Source organism: Phyllostomus hastatus, unplaced genomic scaffold (genome assembly GCF_019186645.2).
Source record: "Phyllostomus hastatus isolate PE091 unplaced genomic scaffold, TTU_PhHast_1.1 phas_contig_62, whole genome shotgun sequence".
Classification (NCBI taxonomy): domain Eukaryota; kingdom Metazoa; phylum Chordata; class Mammalia; order Chiroptera; family Phyllostomidae; genus Phyllostomus; species Phyllostomus hastatus.
In genome coordinates, this window is record NW_025333921.1 from 19194474 (window position 1) to 19219213 (window position 24740).

Here is a 24740-nt window from a genome sequence, read left to right on the forward strand (position 1 = left end):
ATAGCCTGTCATTCCCAGAGTCCAGAATTCACCTCTGTGTGGTTTTTTTTTCTGAGGCAGCCATCAGTAGGCCTCGAAATGGCCACAGAGGTCTCCTTCCGATTAGGAAGAGTAGTTCCTCAGGAGGGAGTAGAGGGCTTGATTAGTGGGTGAGGGGTGGGTTGGTCCTGCCCTACTAGGGGAGGGGAAAAGCACAGGTGGCTTCACTCAGTTCTCATGATGGGCTGGCAGCTGATTGAGCAGCCTCAACAAGCACAGGGAGTTCCAGGGTTCAGTGCTGAAGAATAAGGAAGGCTGTGAAGTGCACCCGGATACCTTCCTGTTGCTGATGCCACACCCTCCATCTGGACTGCTGGGTTCTTTTGTTTTGTTTTTAAAATTTTTTCCACTTTTAATTAATTTGAGAGAGGGAAAGAAAGGGAAGGAGAAAGGGAGAGAAACATAGATGTGAGAGAGAAACAACCATTGGTTGCCTGTCGTTCGCACTGACGGGAGGAACCCACAACCTATAGACATGAACCTTGACGAGGTATCGACTGACGACTTGCAGGACGATGCCCAATCAACTGAGCCACACAGGTCAGGGCTGGACTGCTGTTTTGGTATTCTAAGCTCTTGCTCATCATTCGGGATTCACCCTTTCCGACTGCTCAGAGGGATTCCCTGCCTGTAGCTGTTTATGCCCCTGTGCTTCTTCAAGGAGGACATTATTCTGTAATTTTCTGTCCTTCATCTCAAGAGCAGGGATGCGATGTGTCTGGTTCATCTTTGTAACTAACCCCTGCACTTAAAACAGAAGTATTCAGTATTAAACACCCCAAGGATGAGTAGTGTTTATGTGTGGAATGGGGGTGTGGGCTGAGGAGGCCAGACAATTAGGCGAAGCCTAGGTGAGAGCACCAGAAAAGCCAGTAACAGCGGCCAGGGTTCGAGGCGGAATTCCTTTGAGTTGACTACAACTACCACAAGGCAGAGAAGTGGACTACAACTCCCAGAAGGCTGAGCGACATGTGGGCTGCCGGTGCTCTGGTGAGTTCGCGTGCCAATCAGCATCAGCGCAAAAGGCAGCAGAGATACTGCGTTATTTGGGGAAGGTCCCGAGACGCCCTTGGTGAGGTTGAGGAGTCCAAGGGGACTTGGAGCTTGAGGGGTTGGAGGCTGGGTCCTCGTGGCGGAGCGGGAGGGAGACCGGAAAAGCTTCCCTTGTCACTGTGAGTCTGCGGCTGTGTGTGTGAGCGCGTGTGTGTGAGTGTGTGAGAGAAAGAGAGAGGGACCTCACTTCCCTATCTGTGAGGCTCTGCACGCGCTGGGGGTCGGCGACTCTGTGTGTATAGGGGCTGTGGAGCACGTAGGGACTTCACTTTCCTTTCTGTGCCCAAGGGGTGGGAGCGTTACGGACCTGTTCCCGCCCGGCTGGAGCCTAGAGTGGGTAGTTTGTAATGTCTTGCACTCTTGTATCTGCTTTGTGCTGCTCGGAGATTGTCCACTGCTGTTTAATCTAGTTTGAAAGGTGGCCCTGGCAGTTCCCCACACTTAACCTATTGCCAAAACAAACAAATAAACAAACCCAAAGAACAAAAAACTAACAACAAACAAAAACAAAACAAACAAAAGCCCCCCAAACGTGATCTTGCTTCCAAAAAAGAATACAGACTGTCCAAAGTAAAAACTACTATCTTTTCAATGTTGGTGACACAGAAAAAGGGGAGTTCTGGGATGTTGCAGTTATCCCATAGATTGCCTAAAAATACTGACTGTCATTTAAAAATTAGAGTGAAGCCAAATTTTGTCAGAGAAAAACTTCATGGTATTTTTTGAAGTATTGGAGGCCCCTGCCAGACAATGGGCAGGAGAGATTCTCATGGGGGAAGTAGTAGTGTCTGGGAAGCAAGGGTTTTCCCAGAAGCTGCCATTTTTCTGTCTGCGGCTTACCTGCATGTTTTGTGTCCTGGGAACCTGAGGCTCAGTAATCACAGCCTTCAGTCCTATAACCTCTGCCTGCCAACTCTTTCTGCAGCTCAGGAGTTCCCTGTGAGTACAGCAGAGCCCTAGGAGATGAGGTGCTATCTACAGCTACCTTGGCTGTGCAAATAGGTGGTTCTAACAGGAACTGGATAGAGTAAAAGGCTTACTAGTTTGGGATTTTATCTTTTGTGAACATAAAGAACTACCAGAACTCTCCATGGTACTGTCAGAATGTATTGATTGGACCTTGCTTTCAAATGTTGGTTAAATTACCCACTTTCTGTTCCTCAAATACAAATACCCTCCCCCTCAACTTTTCTAGAAAGGTGGGTAGTTTGGGGTCCTTAGCAAAGATTGCTCAGTAGGCTAAGTAGTAAATGTTGGGCTGTCCCACCTACTGTGGGTCATAGTTGAAGTCACCCGCATGGATCCCTGTCCCAATTTTAACTGATTGCTTTCAGTAGCCTGCTCCTTAGGAATGATATCAGCTTGATGTGGAGGTTCAGGGGCTGCAGAGGTGAAATTCACCTTCTGGTTTTGCTGGAATCTCTGTCCTAGCACCAGTTGGCTGGGATAGGACTGGGTCAAAGTTTGAGATCTGGCCAGTAGTTTTCACTGGACAAGCAGGAATGTGCCTCCATCATCTACTATGGGGGCTAATCAGCCTGCTGATTAGTTCTGGGAAGAACCTGGGTGATAGGCCCTTCAGATCTTAGCACTTGCTAACAGGCCCTGGAACAGACACAGTTCTGCTCTGGGCAAGCAGGGCCTTGACTGGAGCCCTGGTAGAGAGCAGAGATTGAGATCATTGGCAAATGGTATTTTGGGGGGAGTCTTGCTCAAGGGAACTGGACTGTGTTTAACCCTTGCTCAGAAGGTCCTGGGCCTGTGGGAGACCCTTCCAGATAGTGGGATAATGTACCCAAACATGATCCTCAGCTCATAAGGCTGTGTACTTGAGTCTTGAAAACAAATACTGGGCAAGAGGCCCTAGGGAGCCAAGGGGCTTGTAGGTGAACAGGAGGCCCCTATGGGTGCCCAAGCACAGAGGTAGCCATTGGGCAACTCACAGGCATTTCCTCCTCAGGGTCTACTTTGGTGTCCCCTCTCCTGCTGACTCTGCCATTTTGAGTGCATCTTCTGGGACCCTCTAGTAGAGAAAGCCATTACCATTGTCTTTCCTGCATTGACTCAGAAGGTTTCTTCTAGAAGAAGTTTCAGAGTTCAGCTAGTCCTACCTCTGCGTTTTCAGATGGAGAGACCGGTCCAGAGAGGGAAGTACCCTGGGCCAAGGACACATACCAGGTTAGGAGCACAATTGTGGTGAGGGCCCAGGGCTCCTGATTCACAGGCCAGATGTCTGTCCTCAACCCCACCCTGCTTGAGAGAGTACCCACCAGGCACCTGGTGGTTGGCAATTTGACTTGGCCACACATTCAGGGAGCTTGCTGCTGGGGGTGGGGGGCAGGGGGAGTAGAGAGGAAGAGGCAAGGAAACTGATGAACAAATTGAATCAATGATTACCAAGATTGTGCATCCCAGAGAAGGACCCATCTTAAATTTCAGGTGTGGCTCCTGTCTTCCCAATTCACCTACAGATTCCCTGAAGGCAGTGTCTGTCTTCCACGGTTCCACTGCCCAGTGCTAGATGTAATTGGTCCTTAGTCATTGTTGCTGATGTAGTACGTCTTGCTGGCCCAGCCTAGAGAATGTAGGTTTTGGTGTGTCCATCTGTCATGTTATCATGGGCACTCACTTCCAGCACGTCTGAGGGCCAGAGGAATAAACCAAGCAACTGGTGTCATGGGGTGGCTTACATCCCTTTATGCTTGTCTCTTTATGAGCTTGGATTTGTAGAGTGGTACCCAGTCTGATCTGTAGGGACAGGGACAGAGAGGCAAATCTCAGCTCCCTGAAGAACCCACACCCCTGCCCCTTTGTTGCTGAGGGCTCCACCTCACAGTCTCTGCCACTCCCTTCAGTCAGTCCGCCTGGCCCATGGCAGTAGCTCCTTACCCTGCTTCTCCAGGCTTGCCACCAACAGGCCCCCTCACACTGTCACCAGCACCAGCACCATCTTCCTAAAATGGAAACTCACCCTTGCCCTCACCGCCCTCGACATTAACCCTAACCTGACTGCAGCCTTACCTCCCCACCTGCCTCCATCACACTTTATCCTCACCACTAGGCTGCTTACTCCCTGTTCACCAATCCTGCCACCCTCCTTTAGGCCTCTTCACCTTTGCAAGATTGCGCCTTCTTGCAAAATTACTTCCTTTTCTCTCTGGAAAACTTACTTGTCCTTTAGGGTTCAACCTGAATGTCAAAGTTTTGGTGTCTGACTTCCTCAGACATGTACTCCTGGGCAGCCACAGCTCCTGGTGTAGACCTTCCTCACAGTACTGGCCACGTTACCTTGTAATGGACCCATGCATGCTGAGGGTGTCTGGCCTTCTTATCAGACTGTGCTCCCAGAGGCTAGGGCTGCTGATCAGTCAGGAATCCCAGCCACTGGCCCCAGGTCTATTGTTTTGTTTGAATGTATGAATGAAGTGGACACCCCTTTTTTGCTTTTAGATTCTAAATCCTGACAGAGCATTATGGAGCCCAGTTCTGGCAGGCTTCCAGGACTGGAAGCCACCAGACCCCACCTGGAACCAAGGGCGTCACCCTTGGCAGAGAGACGACTCCATGTTCTTGTGGGTGTCACGGGGAGTGTCGCAGCCCTGAAGTTGCCTCTCCTGGTGTCAAGGCTTTTGGACATTCCTGGCGTGAGTATCTTTACTAGACAAGAACAGCAGCCCCTGGTGCTAGAGAAGTGCTGTTTCTGTGGCCAGCTCATTTTTGTATAGGGCACAGGGTTTTCTTTTTCTTTTTTTTTTTTTTGTAAGTGTAACTTGTCTTTATTTAGTTTAAACCATAGTTTTGTTAAACATTTGAGATTTTTAAAAAAGATTTTATTTATTTTTAGAGAGGGAAGGGAGGGAGAGAGAGAGAGAGAGAGAGAGAGAGAGAGAGAGAGAGAGAGAGAGAAACATCAATGTGCGGTTGCTGGGGGCCATGGCCTGCAACCCAGGTATGTGCCCTGACTGGGAGTCGAACCTGCGACACTTTGGTTCGCAGCCTGCGCTCAATCCACTGAGCTATGCCAGCCAGGGCAGGATTTTCTTTTTCTTAATTGTGGAAGTCTTCTGTGTGCATTGGTATGAAGAGAACACAGGAGACAGACCAGTGTGCCAGTATAACCAGGAGCTGGATTAGATAGTATGGTCAGAGCTTAAGGGAAGACTGGGAAAGTGACGCTCTGGTAAATGGAGGGATGGGTTTCCATATGTTGACCCTGAGATTCCCTGAGGTCCTGGGTGGCAGGAGGGCTAGGCAGAGAAATGCAGCAAGTTCCTAGTGCCCCTTTGCTACCTTGGGGCTACCTTGGGCCCCTTTCACTCCACCTTGTGCACCGTGGCTCTGTTCTCCCTCCTTGAACACCGTGGCTGTCCTATCAGCCCAAATGCATCATGCACAACTCTGATTTAAACTTTGCTTTGCCAACTGTTCAGAGATGCCCAGGGGCCACTGCAGTGTTTGCAGGGTGAGGGCTTTAGCCCCTCTGCCCTTAGCCAGAACATCTCAACTTTGATCAGTTTTATATATTGGGGTCAGATTCTTCTGTGGGAAGAGCTCAAGGCTTTAAACAGTGTGAAAGCCAGCAGGTAGTAACCCACTTCCTCATCTGGTACCCTTCACTGGTCTGTGGGCCTCCCTCTGTCCCGCACTCCGCCCTGATGGCCTTTCCTTTGGCCAGTCCTTGCAGGCTGTACTACCCTGTGTGCCTTTCCAAACTCTGCACACAGAGTTTGTGTAGATGCCTTCTTGGCCTACCTATGTCAGCCCACTTGGCTATGCTCCCCCCCCCAGAGAGTGAGTATTTATTTATTTATTTATTTATTTTTGCTTTATAAAATTTATTAAAAGTTAAAGTTATTCATCTTCTATCCCATGAGCATCCATCTAGCTGCCTTTCAACTTGGTCCATCACCCGCATGAATGCTGTCATAAATGCCTGGAAATCTTCAGGGTAACAGGTCTGCCTTTGCTCAAAACTCTTTGCTGCAGGCCTTGTAGCCAGCCCAAGTGTTCACACCTTTATTTTAAATGTCTCCAAAATTTGCACCCCAAGTATGCCATCTATAGATGAAAATGTGTATCCCATAGCAAAAATAAATAAATAAATAAATAAAATTAAAGCCAGTCCGGACATGTCAAAGAGTCAAGTCCACCATTCCGATTTCCAGTTGGTTCATTTTAGTGCCTGTCTGCCCAGGGCAGGAGTGACGCTCGTGCTGTAGGGCTGCAGCTGCTGTTCTCCTTCCTTCGGCACAGAACCGGAAAGCGGACACCAAGAACACCCAATGAAACGTACTGTGCAGCCACATTAAACATTAATGTCACCCTGGCTGGCGTAGTTCAGTGGATTGAGCTCGGGCTGCAAACCAAAGCATCGCAGGTTCGATTCCCAGTCAGGGCACATGCCTGGGTTGCAGGCCATGGCCCTCAGCAACCGCATATTGATGTTTCTTTCTCCCTCCCTTCCTTCTCTAGAAATAAATAAATAAAATCTTTTAAAAAATTAATGTCATAAATATTTAAGCCACAGAATAGAATTTTTTTAGAAATCCCTTCTGTCCACTACTCTTAAACCATCACAGGCTTAAAGACAGTATACATTTCACTAAGGTCAACAAAGGCCGTTGAATCGCTGGAAGAGGACATGCACGGAAGTGTACTACTCAGAAGTTTGGTGGTAGTTATGGAGTGCCTAGATTGTCAGGCTGCAGACCTGGGAATCTCACAACCCTGAACCTCCAACCTGGAGGCAGCCCTCCTACACTGGTTGTGAATCAATTAGGATAGTTGTTTAGATACAATTGTGTTGAAATCCTTGCTGTGCCCTTTGCTAGCTGCATGACCTTGGGCAAATTTCCTCATTTGTGAAATAGAGATTTTAATACCTACCATGCTGACATGTTTTGGGATTCCTTATAAATAAATAAAGAAAGCCTTGACTGGACTGGTGTAGCTTAGTGAGTTGGGCATTGTCCCACAAACTGAAAGGTTGCTAGTTCGATTCCCGGTGAGGGCCCATGCCTGGGCTGTGGACCAGGTTTTTTCCCTTTTAAAACTCATTTGATGTATTAAAGTGGTAAAAACAATTTATTCAGGAAAGCTGTTGCAATCAGGGAAGAGAGACCTTAGTACAGAACTGCGCTTAATTTGAACACAACAAGGGAAAGTGGGATTTATAGCCAAGGAGCAGCATGGAGGTCCGTGTATGGAGATTGCCAGGCAGAGACATCAGCAGTAAAAGGGGTTCTCCCCCAACAGGAGTCTCGGTGAAGGCAGGCAGGGTGATCAGACATCGTCTGGGGGATGTCGGGGAATGGGAAGCCTGAGGAGATATCCAGGCCAGTCAGGTATCAGAGTGGGAGCTTCTGGATAAACCATCTTAACAGGATTCTTGCTTTTGAGGACAAGGCTCAAAGATGGGTCTAATCGAAAAAGTGGCTCACAGGAACCTCACTGGAGTTTGGTCAAGGAGAGAGTTTCAATCAAGATGTGGAACCATCAGCTGCACTTTTGACGCTGCTCGTTTTGTTGGACACTAGTTTTGTGGGGTAGTGTTAAGCCGCTGGGGCTCAGGTGGTCCTTTTTCCTTGTTATCTGCACAGCATGTGATACAGGGTAGCACAGGTGCATGTACCGATATGTCCAGCAGGGGGCAGTGCTCACCTGCAGATGACCATATTGGGATTCCAGGCAGGGGCTGGAAAATCTTTCACTATTTTTACTTTCCACAAACTTCTACCCTGAAAGTCAGTCCCTCACTTCACTGCCACTACACCCCCTGCGCCAGGCTGGGACAAGCAGTAAAGCAAGCAGCAGGGATGCCAGTTAGGCCAAAGGAAAAAGAGTCTCATGGCTGCTCTGAGGCTGGGCTCTGGTGCTATTGGGGCAGGGACACCTGGGGTCTGCCACCCCTCTTGTGCCCAGAACTGTTGGTAGGACCTGGCCAGCTAGAGCCTTGATGGTAGGAGGCCTGGAAGGGGTTGCAGCTGTGACAGCCTCTGCCACTGCCCTCTGGGGAGGGAGGGAGTCATGCGGTTCCCTTTTCCCATAGCCCCAGAGCAAGTGAATTTCCGGACTCGGGGTGGGTGGGGGTGGGGAGTCCTATCCCAGGAAACAGATGGGCAGCTTCAGAGCCGAGGGAAATGGCAGCTCCGGGCTTCCTGCCATCCCATGCAGCCGCAGCCGCATTCATGGGGGTGTGAGGAAAGGGTGGCCTGGAGCAGGGAGGCTCTCCAGCTACTCCAGGGTCTTTAGCCTGGTCTACTGAGGGACAGACTAAAAAGCCTGGAACAGGACTCAGTTCTTCTCTGGCTGGAGTTGAAGTGGAAAATCAAGTAGCCAGAAAGGCACTGACCTGGGAGGAAGAGTGTTCTGACTTAGCCTCTCAGAGCCTGCTTCTTCTGGTTTAAAATTAGGATGACTACTCCCACCTATCCCCTTGGGCTCTTCTCAAGGCTGAGGGAGGGGACACAGGTGAAACAGTTTGCCATCTTGTGTCAAAAACTGGGCACAGTTCCTGGCACATGGAAGTGCTTCACAATGTTTGTTTCCTGTCTTTCACCCTCTTTCCCCTTGTCACGCCCTCTGGGCCAGCCGTGTGGTGTGGGTGTTGGGGATGGCGAGACAGCTTCTGTGGGAAGAGTCATGGGAGCCACAGTCCACCTGCTCAAGTGGAGGACCCATATTCATGTAGGTCGACAGCTCCTCAAAAAACCTGGGTTTGCTTGCTGGGGCCCTCGTGAGGTGTTAATAAATAAGGAGGACCCCTGGCCTGCCTCTTGTTGGCCTGGAGGTAGTGACCTTCCCCCAGCACTTCCCCACACTCCCTGGTGGCACTGGTCTCCCCATTTCTGCATCACCCCACCAGAAGCAGTCTTTGTCCCTTGAAGCAGTCCTTCTCAGCTCTTTGGCTAAGTCATGGGTTCACATGCCAAGGCTCCCTTTGGTATACCTCGATTTTGACTAGCAAACAAGAAACTGGTGTGGGCTACAGGGAGTTGGGTGGTTATGCAGACCTGGTTCATAATTATCCCTAATTCACCTGCATCCAGGCATCCTAGCAGAGCTACTGAGCTAGAGCCAGACCAGGGAGATTGTGAGGGGGCAACAGAGAGGGGTAGATTTGACCTCAAGACTCACATACCAGCAGTTGGGAGGAGTACAGCCAGTATAGAAGCCTTGGAGCCTTGATGCAGGACGGGGGAGGTTGGACAGCAGCGGCCAGCCCTGCCTTGAGACAGGCAGCTGAACGTAGAGGATTTCTCACTCTGGGACCTTGGGCAAGTCGGTTCTTATTTATGGCCTCAGTTTTCTTAATCCATGCAATGAATGAAAAGAAGGCACTCAAGTGACCTATCTCTAAGACCTCTCTGGCGCTAGTGGTAGAAGATTCTAGATGTGAGGGCACAAAGGACTAGGACTCAAAGGCAGCCTGAGAGAAGGTCTCGGAGGGAAGGAGCTTCAGGGAGTTTTGCAGTTCCATAATTGTCATGTAACTGGGCCGCAGTTAGTCTGAGCTCAGTCATTTCTGCCCTTCGGTTGGCACTTTTCTCACTTGGGAGGAGAAGACAGACACCTCTAGCTTTGCCAAGCAGGGCTGAGGGCCAGAAGGGGATTTCTAAAGGTAGAGAAAATCTCCCATGGAGGGAGCTGGCAATCTCTGGGTTTAGAGAAGGATACATTTTTAGAATGCCCATCAGGACATTCCGAGCCATCAGGACGAGGGAAACAGTGCTTCACTCCTATGTAGTATGAAGTAAATTCTGCTTCTCTGGAGGGCTATGTGGCATTATCCACTAAAGAAATTACAAATGTTGACAGCCCTTGATTCACCTGTAGGACTGAGCCCTGTGTGGTATATTTATAAACATTTATATGTAGAAGGATATTGATGATAGCATTGTTTATAATTTCAAACCAAAACCAAAACAGGAAACAAAATGTCCAACAATATGGAGGTGTTGTGCAGTGATGGTCCAGCCTCTCAGCGGATCCCGTGGTGATGGTTCAGAAGAATGAGTGGCTGGATCTCTGTGCTGATGTGGGACAACCCTTATGATGTACATGCGTGAGCAAGATGCGGCATTTAACACACTGCGGCCCACGGGCCAGATCTGGTCTTGGGGCCCCTTGTTGATGGCCTGTGAGCTAAGTATAGTTTTTAATTTTTAAATGGTTAACCAGAAAAGTCAAAAGAAGACACACAAAAGTATATGAAATTCAGATGTCAGGGTCCATAATGTTTTATTGATATAGTCACGTTCACTCACGTATGCGTTGCCAGTGACTACAATCTCACTGCCGCAGAGTTGAGTAGTTGTGACAAAGTCTAAAATAACACCTGGAACTTTATAGGAAAAGTGTGCCACCCACGCATGTGGCATGATGCCTTCTTATGCTCACATCTGAGTTTCTGCCTGCACTTTGCCCCCGGAGGTGTTTACCTTGGTAGAGAGATGGGGGAGGATGGGAGCCTTGCATTTTTCATTGTGTATAGTTCTGTTCAGTTTTACTTTTCCGCCCTCTCTGTATGTTTACTTTCTTTTTAAAGTCAGTTGGGACTTTTGGTGGGGGTGTTATGGAACATCATTTGTAACTTTGTTTTGTGGGTTTTTTAAATGTTCATGGAGGAAAGGCAAGTAGGAGGAGCAAGGCCTGGTTTGAGGTTTTCCTTTCTTTCCAGGCGGGGGCCGCCTGCCTCCTCTGTGCTCCTGCCATGGAAACTGGTCCGTTCATCTGCAGTGCGGCAAGTTACTCAGGGCTCTGTTGGCTAGGCTGGCCCCTTCCTCCCGGGCCTCTACCTCTAGGAAATGAACTCTTCATCCAGCTGGTCAAGGGCAGCCAGTGCCAGGCCAAAGGGTCCTGATGTCAGAGGCCTTCCTTGATACCCCAGAATAAAGTCCCCATGGAGAACTTGTGCAGTCTGTCTCTCTGGTTTCATTGTTGAGAGTTTTCTCCTGCTGGGGAAGGGCACAGAGGGATTAGCAGCGTGGTCCTGCTTGAGTGGCTGGAAAGGCTGATGCAACCAGAACACCAGCTCCCCCAGGGGGCCCGTTTGGAGGTGAAGCCTGGTAAGAAACAGCAAGGGTCACAAGAGGGTTGGAATGACACAGTGGGCTGGATGGGCCACTGGAGGCCATGTGGTCCTAATGGTTCATGGCTCAGAAGGGGAAACTGGGGCTAGAGAGGAAGGGGGATTTGCTTGAGATCCCCCAGCTAGTGAGTGTGCGGAACTAGGGCTCGAGGCAAGGTTTCCTGCCTCCTATCAGTGAGTGAGCTTGCGGAGCTCATGTCTCGAGCCTGGGCATTCTCTTCTCTGCTCAAGCTAGCCACTGCTGTGAAGACGAGAATCTCCAGAAACTTGTGGATTCTTGCCTGGTCTGTCTTGCTTTATGGTCAGGGATATATATATATATCCACCCATCTGTTAAACTGAGCCCTTACTAAGGGGCAGTTCCTGTTTCTCAGTAGCTCTGGCCCCTATGTGCATAGTAGGCTTAGTAAATGTTTGCCAGTTGAGACATCATTATGAACCACTGGGACACCCAGTCAGTCAACCAGAAACCCTTTGGGGATTTGTTAGTGATGCTGCCTCCTCCATAGCTTCCCTCGCCATGTGCTGACTGTCCTGGGCACCAAGGCTCCTTTTTCCTAGAGTGTACCTCCCACCAGCAGCCCATGCTCAGCTTCACATCAGCTTCTTGGCTGGACCCCAGGCCCTGGGCACCGCCAGTGTCACTATTGTCAGCCCAGTGTCAGGAGCCTCTGTTATGTGTGCCAGCCCAGAGCCCTGAGCCACCAAAGCTCAGGGCTCCTTGCCTTGCGGCGGGTTAAGTCCTGGCTGGTACTTCCTCTGGAATCCTCGTCGGTCTGTGCCGCCTTCATCACACACTTTACAAGAAACACTTGCTGTCTTCCAGCTGCTCAGCTGGGGCTCCCAGTTGGGGTTTTCTTCACTTGTATGTGCCAGAGTGTTGCTATTCAATATGGTAGCCATTTGCCATATTCAAATTTAAATTTAAATTATTAAAATTAAATGAAACCAAAATTCAGTTCTGTAGTCATACCACTCATACCTCAGGTGCTCAGTAGCCAAATGTGGCTTGTGGCTGCCACACGGGGCAGCTCGGATGTAACACATTTTCATCCCTGCAGAGAGTTTTGTTACGTAATTCTATGGAGCAGGTGATTTTGCTTTCCAGGGGATATTGGACAATGTCCAGAGACATTTCTAGTTGTCATAACTTGGGGAGGGGGTGCTACTATCATGGTTATCGTGGGTAGAGGCCAGAGATGGGGTTAGAGGTAGAAATTCAAGTTGTGGGGTTTGTCTCATCCGGGGGCTAAGAAAGTACTTCTTCACAGGTTTCATAATCTGCCCCAGAAATAGCGTGGGCCAGACGGAGGCCTAAAGTAGAAGAGGAGGTTTCACTCCACATTCTGTTTTCATTTCCCTTCCCTGACTCCAGGAACTCCAGGTAGGATTGCTGGTGTCCCTTCAGCAGAGAAGAGGAAACCAGACTTGCCACTTGGTTTGAGGAAGATATCACTATAAATGCTAGGCAGAATGTAGGCAGCCCTTATAACAGGGTCTGGCCAAGCCCTGGCCACACCACACAGAGAGACTCAGTTTAAAAATATGGGACATTAAGATTGTTGCAGTGGTCTGCCAGGGGACTATGCACAGAATTGCCTTTCAGGGACTATGGAGTATGTGGGGGATTGTTTAAATGCCCAGCCCTGCTTTTACCAGGGCCCAGGAGTGTGTAAGAGAAAGTCAAGGAAGGTTCTTGCCCTCAGGAGTTTTCTGTCCTGCCAGGACTCCTTGGCATAGGCTGGGAGAAAGGTCAGGATGAATGAGTGAATAGTCTGAGTAGTTTAGTATCTCAGAAGGTAGCACAACTTGTTTTTTTTTTTTTTTTTTAAATGTGGCAAACTCAGGGCCCAGCCTTTGGCTCCCAGGACTTTTTGGCAGAGTGAATGAAAATGAAAGAACAAAGGCCATGGAGTTGGTGAATCAGATCAAGTGACATCCTTCTAAAACCAGAAAAACTGGCCTAGGCCTGCTGGACAGCACTGGAGTCAGGGTCACTTCCAAGGAGAGGTGGCTACTTCAGTGGGGTCAGGATAGGGACACTGGGAAGATGTGGCCATCACATACTTTTCACATTACTCTTCAGGTAAAGACAGGGACCCCAGGAAGCTCCCTAACAACTAAGTGCCCTGGGAAGGTAGCCAGAGAGCTATCAATTGAGAGACTGGGAGAGGGGCTTAGAGGGAAGATCTCAAGCAGGGGCTGATGCCCAGGGTGGGAGCCCTACCTGGACCCCTTGTTGGAACCTTCCAGGGGCCAGGGCCAGGAGGAACAAAGGCCCTGAGACCCTGAGGGGACCATAGAGGGACAGAAAGGGTAGAGCAGTGAGAGAGGAGAGAGCCCCTAAGCAGAGCCATTGCCAAAGGAATGCTTCTGAGGCCTGGCCTCATGCACAGTCTTCATCTTGAAACCTGGCAGGCAGTTTGGGAGCTAGGGAGAGTAGGGGAACTAGGTCTTTAGGAAGCAGCTTTTCTAAGTTTCAGAATAGAAGAGATGAACGGGACGTTCTTAAGTGGCAAATTACTCAAGATGGCTGGGAAGCTCTTAGAAATAAAACAGTGGTACCCATGGGGAAATAAGGCAGTGACTAGAAGCTGATATGAGTGCATAAAAAACCCCTGTTGAAGGAAGTTGGAAAACAGATGGAAAGAAGGACATGTAATTAAAGATGAAGGTAGCAGATGGTCCAGAGTGAGCCGGAGCTTGTGGTGAAACTCAGGACGACCAAGAAGAACGACGAGCAGTGCCTGCTGTTGGAGGCCAGTGGCGCAGCGTAAGCTGAACAGAAAGAAGCCAGAGGGACTTGAGTCCTGTTTTGTTTGCATCTTTTCTTTCAAGCTTGAAAAAGTAGGACAAATGGTGGTAGGAGGAACATGAGCCCCAAGTTGAGTAATTTATCTCATGACCTTGGTGAGTTCTGCCTTGGGGTGCTGAGGGTATAGTTGGTGACCTACAGGATGTGTGGGAGGCAGCAGAGGGGCTGGAGGCTGTAGGTGACTAATGCCCGTTCATCAAAAAGATGGAGGGGGTGGGCTCCACAGGTTACTATTGGATGAAACTTTTAGCACTTAGGAAATGGTTGTCCCTGGGCTTGATTGTGCTCACTGGGAATAAGGTATATCAATTTTAGTTCGTTTGTTTTTTTTCAGTATTAGACAAAGTATTTTGGGATTTAGGTAAGGTTTTGATGTAATCTTAGGACTCAGCTTAGGAAGCTGAGTGGCCAGCTTCCTGGCCACCTGGTGATGCCGTCAGCTTGTTTGTAGCCAGTGAAAGACTCTGCTTGGGAAGGATTCTTCCCCACGCTCATCCCCAGCCAGTGCACCTTATGGAAGGGCTCTGCTCTGGATCTTGTGCTGTCCATGATTTGAATTCGTGTCTCAGGGCTCTACTGATGGTGGTGGTGCTTGAGAACAGGCCAGGCGGAACAGGATTGAGATCTCAGAGCTCTCCATGGGCCAACTCTGGAAAGCTGGACTTTACCAGGTAAAAGTGAGAAACTGCATTTGAGACCAGAAAGGTTAATGGCGCAGGCACAGTCTAGGGCTTGTGGCTTAGTAGGGACATGGGTAAGAGAACTCTTTTGAATTTGTGCTGATTGCAAACTACATATATGTCAGCAGCAGGATGTAGCCTCCAGAAGAGTCGGTGTGGGTGCAGGCATTGACAGACATTCAGAAGGTTCCAGGGATGTGATACTCCAGGTTCCCTGAGCCTGAACTGGGATACCCAGGCTCATACATGCAGAAGAATCCCTGACCTCTCAGTTCTTCAGTTCTGAGAAATTTCATTCCATTTCTTTTGTAGTTTTCTCCCTTCTATTTTTCTGTTCTCTCATTTTGGAACTCATGGAACTCTGGAGTTGATCTGATTTTTTTCACCTTCCCTGCTATTATCTATCTCTTTATCTTTCTGTTCTACTTTCTGGATGATTTTTCTAAACTTATAGAGTTTTATTTTTCTTTTATTGATTGTAGAGAGAGGGGAAGGGATGGAGAAAGAGAGGGAGAGAAACATCGATCAGCTGCCTTGTGAACACACCCTAACTGGGGACCAAACCTGCAGCCCAGGTGTATGACCTGACCAGGAATCAAACCGGCAACCTTTCAGCACATAGGATGATGCCCAACCCACAGAGCCACACTTGCCAGGGTGACTTATATTGAGTTTTTGATTTCACTATTTATAATTTTAATTTCCAAGAGTTCTTTTTTATGTTCATTAAAAACAAAACAGCACCTGATCTTGTCTAATCTGATCTGATTGGATGTGCTAATACCTCTTTCCACTTCCATCTACCAAAAATGTGTTTACATATGTTAACTGCATTTTGTTTTGTGTTGTTTTGTTTTGGGTTTTGTGCTCTTCTCTTTGCTCTAGGTGGTTCATGCTGTTTACAGAAACCCTTCACTCTTACTTCAGTGGGCTTCTGGGAGGGAGCAGAGTTTAATCCACCTTATTTAACTGAAAGCTTATTCTTTCACTTAACCTAAACATATCCTTTTGTTTTGAATATGTCTGTTTAGACACATTTTGATGTGATTTATGGATTTAAAAACATCCACTATGAGAGTCTGAATTTTGATCAGGGAGTCTAACCCATCATATATTTACTATAATTACTATTCTGTTAGGACTTCTGCCATCTTATTTAATGCTTTATGCCTGCCATGTGTTCCTTGCTTCTTTTTTTGCCTTTCCTGTCCTTTATTGTATGGATTGAATTTTCTCTGCTCATTTTAAAGTTAAATACTATTCTTACAGCTACCTCCAACTCACTGTGTCCCATACCCTCCCCTGTCACTGTCTGTGTCTCACGAGTCTCCGCGCCATCCTGCCCGCCTCTGCTCCCCACCCGTGCTGGTCCCTTGGCTGTGCAGCGGAGGGACGTGCGCTCCGTCCGTTTGCCATCTTGTTCAGAACTAGACAAGGCTTGTTCAGGGCTGTTCTAGAGGAGACTCCAGTGCTCAATGGGAGTTTGATTTAAACAACCTTTAAAAAAAGGTCTCAGAGGTTTTGGGCAAGTTCCAAGGGTGGTAGTTTCTTAGGGGGAGTGAGAGGGGGCATGGACAAGTCCAGGAGCTTTCGAGTAGAACTGGAAACAGCTGACCTTCTCAAGTTCTTTTGTAAGCTGCCTTTCTGAGACTTCTACTTCCTGCTTTGCTCTTAAGTGCTGCGCAGAATACTGTCCTATAAGAGGCAGGGAAGAAAGGAGGAGAGGGGGCCTTGGGGAGGTAGGGAGGGCTGGGGACTAGGTCGAATGGGCACAGGCACACCCCATCCAAAAAGGCAGCCGTTACTCAAGGCCACTGAGTCATTATCAGTAGGAATGTGGGTCCAGCAGTGCCAGAGCTTGCAGTTTTTCAAGAAAACCTCTCAATTTGTATATATTGGCTCAAAAACGTTTATAGCCCCATGCAGGCCAAACATCATGTCTGCAGACTGGATCTGGCAGACGGACACTGCCACCCATGACCCCTGCTCTGGCTAGTCCATGGTTCTCTCCGTGTCACCCATGACAGTTCTCCCTCCTGGACAAATGTCCCCCAGAGGTGTGATTTCCCACTTCCCTCCCCTTTCAGCCACCTCTTCTGGGTCCCTTTACCCTGCCAGCTAACTCTGGTCTAGTGCCATTCTCACTACCATGTGCTGTTTCTCACAATCATCATTCTGTTAAGCACCTTAACCATCCCCCTTGTTTGCATTACTAACTTATCTAGTAAATGAGTAGTGTGAAGGTAAACTTTGTTCTGGCGCTGAGAGTATAGGGCACATGGGTCTGGTTTTCCCGGAGCCTGTCTGCGGCCTGAGCCCACGGGTCCTTGTCCCTAGAAGTGTGAGACCGGACTCTGCCTGCCCTCTCTGGGGTATGGTGCAGATGCCACACGCTGGGCCCAGCTCTCAGAGCCTTGGCCTGCAGAGGGCAGGGCTTATGTGGTCCAGAGCTCCGAACCTGTGAGCCTCCTTGGGATGGCCCCTTCTGCCTGCCACGGCCTCTGGGGTCCTCTTGTCCTGCGTCCCCTTCCCACCTGGCTCTGTCTCTCGCATCACTCCACCTGAGTGGCGGGCCTGCAGCATTATAAACATGGGGCAGTTGGTGACTCATTATTTATTCCTCTGTAACCCCATAGATAGGGAAGTGAGACAGCCACACCTGGTGGGACCTGACCTTCGGGTGACAGTGGAAGTAGCTATGCAAACCACCAGGGAAGTCCTTTCCGCAGCCAGGCTGTGAAGAGAACACTTGCTTGGCCTGGCCCCACGTGCCTCCAGGAGCGGCTCTGGTAACAGTTTCTCCCCTCCACCCTCACACCCCTGCTTTTTCTTGGTGACAGCTGGAAGTGGCAGTGGTTACAACTGAGAGAGCCAAACATTTCTACAGCCCCCAGGACATTCCTGTTACCCTCTACAGCGACGCAGATGAATGGGAGGTCAGTGCTGGGGGCCCCAGGGCTGCATTCCGTCAGAACAGGACTGTCCTCCTGTAGCCCATAGTCCTGCTGTCCGGAGCAGACAGGCCAGGCTCAAGTCAGCAGTCAGGGCCCTTGGGGCAGAGATGATGAGGAAAACATCTGTCTAGCTCTGGCCTGTGGGAGGCCTGTAGTCTCCTCCCACACCAGGCAGAGCTTAGCTCTGGCTCTGTGCCTGAGGTTGAGTGTCCTTGTGCTTATCTGGGCTGATGAAACCACAGAAGGGCTCTGTTCCCGTCACCCTTGTGCACATGGCTCCCAGTGGCAGGGCTGTCCAGAGTGCCTCATTCCCACAACCACTGGGCTCTGCTGCTTCTCTCTCGCAGAAGGGTGGGCACTGGCTAATTCACCAGATACTGAGTGCGGGCTTCATAGGGATGCCCAGCCAGGAATTTTTAAATACAGACTGGAACATTTCTTTTTTGTTGTTTTTAAGCTTTTTATCTCTCTCTTTTTATAAAGGTTTTATTTATTTGTGTTTAGAGAGAGGAGAAGGGAGGGAGAAAGAGGGGGAGAGAAAGATCAATGTGTGGTTGCCTCCTATGCACCCCCCAGCTGGGCACCTGGCCTGCAACCCAGGCGTGTGCCCTAGACTGAGAATAACCAGCAACTCTTTGGTTCGCAGGCCCACGCTCAATCCCCTGAGCCACAGCAGCCAGGGCTCAACCTAGAACATTTTTGATTGGTCTGTCTTCCCCAACTCCTCCCCTCCCCCATTTCTCACTGCTCCAGACATTTCTTTCTGTCCACTGGCTTGGACGACCCAAGCATCCGCCTCAGGGGAGGAGCTCCCCACCAGATGTCAGTTCTCTTGAAAACCAAACCATAAAGGGAATATCTTGGAAAGACGAGAGGCATTTGTTTCCTCAGGCCTGGTTTCTCTCAGGCTGTTGGCTCTACAGCCAGTGCTCTTACCGCTTTAGCTGCGGGGGGGAGTGGCAGTGGACTTGGTCAGGGGTTGCTCAGGTGGTCTTCCTCAGGTTCCTGACTTAGTGTCCTCTACCTGTGTTGTCCCCATCTCCCTCCCTCCACATAGAGCTTGGCCAGCCCAGTGACCCCATTTCTTTCTCTGCCAGATGTGGAAGCACCGATCTGACCCAGTTCTCCACATTGACCTGCGGAGGTGGGCGGATCTTTTGCTGGTGGCTCCTCTTGATGCCAACACTCTGGGGAAGGTGGCCAGTGGCATCTGTGACAATTTGCTTGTGAGTGACTCCCTGTGCCCTCCTCTTTCCCTGGGCCTTGCTCCTGATTTAATGAGCTCCAGACCGCCTTTGCACAAGGTTGTTGCCTTGACATCCTTTTGTGGTGGTCCAGTTTGCTCAGAACACTATCTCCTGCCTCCCACCCATCTCACCTGTGGTCTGGCAAGTGGGCAGAAGATGTGGCCCTCCTAAATGGACTCGACTTGCATGTACTCTCTGGGGCCGTCTGCCTCTCACCTGCCCTTTGTCCTTCATTCGTGGGCTGCCGTTCTGTTGGTTCCCTGCCCAGCCCCCCGGCTCTCCCCCATTGCTTGCTTTCTCAGTGGGCTCTGCATATCCACATGGGGACCCGATTTGCTTCCTCATGGGTTTCTCACACACTTTTCTCTACTGTAGCTTTAGCCACAGGCGGAGGTGTGGGTTTCCTGTGTATCATGGGAAACTTGGAGGGGACGCAAGAAGAAAGACAGGGCAGGAGTGTGAGCTGATGGACAGTGGAGGAGAGGAACACACGTTCATCTGTGCTAAGTGGAGACTGATAGACCTCCAGGAAGCTGTTGTCCTTTAAGAGCCTTCTTGTACTTGATCATCCTGCAAAGAGTTAGGCTCGATCTCCCCCCTCCTCCTTCTGCTTTATTACTTTCTCATTCATGGAGCTTTTACCTGCCATGAACTGGACCCCATGCTGGGGAACATCCAGACAGAGGGAGCTCACAGGCTGCAAGGAGAGGGTTTTGGTCACCCATGCATCCTAGGAAGTATGATCTCGTGTGTGGCCCAGTCTTGAATGCCCCCAGCCAGTCTTTTGACAATAGAGTCACCACCTTGCACGGTGCTGAGCATACAGTAAGTGTTCAGTAAATTCTTAGTGTGTGTTTGAGAATCTTATTTTAACAAACAGCTGGGAGTTTTTCAGAGTTTAATATGGTGAAGAAGTGAATAACTAAGCTGAGTCAATATTTTGGGGGGTTAGATAGGTTAGTTTCCTCCTATGCTTGTTGATGGCACTTAAGGCACTTTCGGAAGAATCTAGTGCTTTGAGCATCCTTTGAAGAAGAGCAGCACACAGATGGCGTGACCACTGGCAGGGTGGGGTGTGCAGAGACGGGTGAGCCTGGGGCAGTGTGATCAGGAAGGCTCAGATGGGCTGGTGTCAGGGCTGACAGAGCAGCTGCAACCCGGGAGTCTCCTGCCACATTCACTCAACTGTGTCACAGTTGTATGTGGCCAGCACTGTGTCACCAAATCTCCGGTCCTCCCACTGCTGGTCAGCAGCTGGCCAGTGTGGCAAAGCACACCAGCCTCTAGGAGTTAAGCCCTGCTCTGGGCCGCTCTCCAAAGGCTCCCTCCTCCCTCCTTAGTTCGGCTTCCCTTTTTTCTTCAAAGCTGCCACCGCGCCTTGGAATCTTGGGGGTTCCCTCCTCCTGAGTTGACTGAGCAGTAGAATGTGATTTCAAGACTAGTTCCCAGACCATTTTCCTCAAAGGGTTTCACTTAAAGGCAAATATTTCAAGAAATTGCAAATCTCACAATGTTTCAAGTATCACCTTGCTCTGTGGCTCTGTCCTCTCTCAATAGATGTTTTCTCTCTATATCCCTGAAAAGAAGCTTGCCCTGCTACTTCCCTCCTTCCTGTCCAGTGACCAGAACTTAGGGTGCTGCTAGAGCAGTGTGCTGGGTGTGAATCTGTACACCGGCCTCTGGGCCTTTGACATCTCACCTGTCTTTTGGCCTACTCAGTCCTTGGCCCCTTCTTGGTGCTAAACAGCCAAGCATATCCAGAAAGAGAAGGTGAATTTCCTGGGTCACCAGTCTAGCTAGGAGCTGGTTCTCTGATCAGGAGCGAGGCCTTTTCTCCACCAAAGCACATTCCCAGGGGCAGAGCCTAAGGTGCTGAATATAGCATTGGCCAAACAGAAGTGACCATGGGAACTAAAGTCATCTTTGGGCCTCTTGTTGTCAGAAGGGTCGGATGAACTGTGGTTTGTCCAGGAAGCCCTGAGCTTCGAGACGAGGTGGGCAGAGCTAGAGAGGTACCGGACACGGGAGGTTTGGGTTTCTGCTCTGGTCAGCGTGCTTTGTTTTGAGGACACATAGAAACCCCAGCCCAGCCCACACCCCACCCCGCATGCAGTCAGAGAGCTCTTCTAGGTATGCTCATGACTTCTGCAGAAGCAACAGGTGGCACAGGGCCAAGAGGAAGTATGACTGAAACTGTCTACTCATAGTCCGGCTGCTGAGCTGAGAGGTCTTGGTGGGAAACAAAAGCTGGTGTCTGGCACTGAGTAAAGGCCAGATCCTGAGGCTGTGCGCTGTCCTGCTTCCTTCCTGTCCCCAGGAAAGGGCAGGGGTACTGAGAAGGGTGGCATTGGTCCTGGCCTCTTCATTTCACTGTTCCATGGACTCCCCTCTCTGTTCCCAGACAGGTTCCACTTTAGGAAGGAGGTGTGTTGGCTTGTCTCCCCGAGGGGCCAGCAGTCCAGGAGAAGGTGCCTGGAGTAGTCAGCACGGAGGAGCATACTCCCGGGGGCCCTAGAGCTTATTTATGCCCCAGGCGGCCTTTGACCCAGGGAGCCCGGGCCATAATATTCATAGGAGCTACTGTTTCTGGAGCCTGTACTTCTTGCCAGGCTCAGTGTGAAGAGCTTTAAGTATTTTCACACCCAATCCTCACAAATACCTAGTGAGGGGGGCTTTTGTAAGAGGAAACCAACTCTTGGCATTAACTAATTTGTCCAAATTCTCACAGCTAGTAATAGTAGATAACTCAGCCAGGATTTGAAACCAGGTCTATGTGACTTCAAAGCCCACAATGCTAAGGACTTCCTTTCACAGCGACTCCAACCTGTGACCAGATGGGAGGCCTGGCGATCAGGAGGTGGTGAGGCTGTGAGGTGCAGTGAAGGCTGTGCAAAGCCTCATGTTCCGGGTCATTGTCTGGATGTGTGACTTTGAGCAACTGCTCACCCCTGGGGAGTACAGCTCCCCCATGTGTGAGACGGACAGCACCTTCTTACAGGGTTGCAGCGGGGGGTTCATGGAGCATATACCTGAGAGGGTCTTTGTCACTTGTAAGATGTTTTTGTTGTCAGCTTTAATTGGCCTTGAAGTAGAGTCGGTGCTTGGGTGCTACCTGCTGAGCTGTCTGGTGCTTAGCTTTGTGGGTAACTACAGAGCTGGCCTTCTGCTACCAGGGTTGCTTCTGTCTGTGAGGTGTGGCTGGCTGTGGAGAAGCCTTGTGCTTGGACACAGGGAGACCTGCCTGTATAGGTGGGGAGGTCTGCTTGGAGGTGGCTGGTAAAGCACCTTCTGGGCCCTGTGCCAGAGCCTGTGGGGAGGTGGAGAGGGGAGAAGAGACATAACCCCACCCCCTGGGGGACCTGAGAAAGCTCCCCGTAGACAGCAGCCCCCAGTTATCAGAACACCGAGGCTGGTTATGGCCCAGAGGATGGTGTGTAGGAATGGGAAGGGCTGGCAGGCAGGGCAGCAGGCACCCCCTCCCTTCCCCTCCTTCACAGACCTGTGTCATCCGGGCCTGGGACCGCAGCAAGCCCCTGCTCTTCTGCCCGGCGATGAACACCGCCATGTGGGAGCACCCGATCACTGCGCAGCAGGTGGGTCAGCTCCAGGCCTTCGGCTACATCGAGATACCCTGTGTGGCTAAGAAGCTGGTGTGTGGCGACCAAGGTGGGCACCTGGCCAGGTTCACTTCTTGTTCTCGTGGCCCAGGGTCAGCGCTGGGTTCAGATCCTAGTCTGTTGTGATCTTAGGAGAAACCATTCTCCTCTGAGGCTGGCTTTCTCATCTGGAAGATGGAAATTATAATTCCTTCCCTTCAGAGTTGTTAGAATTAAATGAGATAGTTTATGGAAGGTGTATGGTATCCTAGACACACAGTCCATGCACATTTCCTGACAGCTGTGGTAACTGTTCCTGGGGCCTGACCCAGAGGGGTTTCAGAAGGTGTGACGGGTCTTGCTCATGCAGCCCTGGCCTTCTCAGGCACTGAGCTGTGGGTGGAGACCTCAGGGGAGCACTGTGTGGGCTGGGAGTGGGGGATTGTACCCTGCCTAAGTCTGCAGGGCCACAGCAGAACTTTGTTCCCTAGGTCTGGGGGCCATGGCTGAGGTGGGCACCATTGTGGACAAAGTGAAGGAAGTCCTCTCCCAGCATGCCGACTTCCAGCAGAGCTGAACGGAGGATCTCTGCTCTGTGTCCCCGTGTGTCCCCAGTATGTTTTCAGGCCGAGTCAGTGAAGGTGGGCATTGGCCAAGTATGGTGGAAATTCTCCTTTGCTGAATAGGGACCTGGCCTGGGCCTGCTCCGCAGTCTCCAAGGGTCTGACTTGCCCCAGGCTAAATTGGACCAAGAGCCCAGGACTCAACTTCTTTCAACCAAGAGACATCAGCTATCTGGAGCTCCTCCTCACCTTTTCCTGGGATGAGCCCAGCAAGCCAGAGGAGCAAGCTGCCATATTGTCCCTGTGCCTCTGGAAGGGGCCTGAGGAGCACTGACCAACTTTGATTCTACACCATGCCTAGAAACTGCCTTTGGAAACTGCCTCAGCTGGAGATCCCCAGGGTGGTGGGTCCCTGCCAGGCCTTTGGAGCTCCAGCTGCCACGTAGAATCAGGAAGACCTGCAAGTTGGCAAGACCCTGAGATTTCTCACTGACCATGCTGTGAGATGTGGGTACTGGGAAATAAAGTAAAGTGGCCTTTTGGGAAACTCTGTCCTTCCTTCACAGCTTATCTGTGGTCTCAGAGATCAGGGTGTTGGTAAGTGTGGGTGGGGATAGGTCTGGGCTGACTCCTGACTGGTGCTTCTTAGGCCCCCGTGTCATACAGTAGTTAAGGACAAAAGGGCTCTGAAGTAGGACAGCCCCTCGTTTAAATCCCAGCCCTGCCACATACTAGCAGTGGGGCCTTGACTCAGGTCTCAGCCTTTCTGAGCCTCACTCTCCTCATCTGTATTGTCCTACCCTCATGGAGTGGTTGAGAGGATCAAATCAGATAATTTGTGCAGAATAACCACCCCACTGAGTGTCTCCTACATACTAAATGTCAAATAAATGGAAGTTAAAGCTAGATATGTATACATACTAGTGAGTGTCCTTAACATTTACTGAAGTAGACTATCTCATTTTGGGAAAAATAAAATCCCGACCCTGAACAGACGTGGCCCGTTGTGCAAGTGACAGGCACATGGCCAGCAGAGTTGGAACCTGCCCTGGATCTTAGGCTCCTTGATTCTTGGTGTCCTCATCACTTTTTCTCCACCTGAGATGGGGCCTTAGTGTCTCTGCCTCCCTGCCTCCCCCCACAGCACACACATGGGTGGGAAAGCAGACTCCTACACGCATGCTTAGCCCTCTGCATTCTGCCTTTGACCTAATTGCTGTTTGGTGGCTGCACTGGGAAGGTGCTTGTCCGCCTATTTGGAGCTGAGATTAGGGCTGGCTTCCTGCCCTCCTGCATTCCCGGCCAGGGGTGAGTAGGATCCCATGCATGCCTTTAGACACTGAGGGTCGAGGTGCTTTCAAGGGGCACCGGGAAGCCTGCTGGCTAGAATCAAAGCCTCCAGCAGCTTCTAAGAGCCTTTACTTCTATATCGCTTGACTTAATCAAGTGACCCTTTGGGATAAAACTGCCTTAGAGCACTGAAGGAGATAAAACTAAAATGGCAGCTTTAAGAACCAGCCTCTTTGACTGGTTTGGAGGTCGGGGTATGAGGAAAGCATGGGTAATTGGAATCCAGAGACAGTCTCAGAGTTGCACTTAAATGAACATACCTCCTCCTGTCCACATGGCCCTTCCTTTCCCTCGGCACCCTGCTAACGAATGGTGAGACTTTCCAGTTTTTTGTGTGTGTTTTTAAAGATTTT

General features: G+C 50.2%; 1 protein-coding gene and 1 non-coding gene across 11 annotated transcripts; one reads left to right on the forward strand and one right to left on the reverse strand.

The window, feature by feature from the left end:
- Positions 1 to 935: 935 nt before the first annotated feature.
- On the forward strand, positions 936 to 23584 carry PPCDC (phosphopantothenoylcysteine decarboxylase). 10 transcript variants are annotated; one of them, XM_045848670.1, is made up of 7 exons: positions 1027 to 1111; positions 3053 to 3270; positions 4543 to 4736; positions 17518 to 17613; positions 18729 to 18857; positions 22376 to 22544; positions 22966 to 23584. In XM_045848670.1, the coding sequence occupies exons 3-7, from the start codon at positions 4566 to 4568 to the stop codon at positions 23049 to 23051; spliced, it is 651 nt and encodes a 216-aa protein (XP_045704626.1). In that variant the 5' UTR covers positions 1027 to 1111; positions 3053 to 3270; positions 4543 to 4565; the 3' UTR covers positions 23052 to 23584. The 10 variants fall into 10 exon arrangements, with proteins under 10 accessions (XP_045704631.1, XP_045704626.1, XP_045704627.1 ...); XM_045848671.1 differs by having other exon boundaries at positions 1030 to 1111; positions 3218 to 3270; XM_045848677.1 differs by having other exon boundaries at positions 1072 to 1211; positions 3218 to 3270; positions 22376 to 22471.
- Positions 6612 to 6674, reverse strand: LOC123825369. Its single transcript, XR_006786904.1, has one exon. It is a non-coding gene; the product is annotated as a small nucleolar RNA SNORD75 (small nucleolar RNA).
- Positions 23585 to 24740: the final 1156 nt, after the last annotated feature.

What these genes read in the sequence shown, in the direction of transcription:
- PPCDC (XM_045848675.1), top strand. Translation starts at nt 4,566, where the DNA reads ATGGAGCCCAGTTCTGGCAGGCTTCCAGGACTGGAAGCCACCAGACCC. An exon ending in GCATCTGTGACAATTTGCTT is followed by an intron (nt 18,858 to 22,375) that starts GTGAGTGACTCC and finishes CCTCCTTCACAG; the next exon opens with ACCTGTGTCATCCGGGCCTG. An exon ending in GCTGGTGTGTGGCGACCAAG is followed by an intron (nt 22,545 to 22,965) that starts GTGGGCACCTGG and finishes TTTGTTCCCTAG; the next exon opens with GTCTGGGGGCCATGGCTGAG.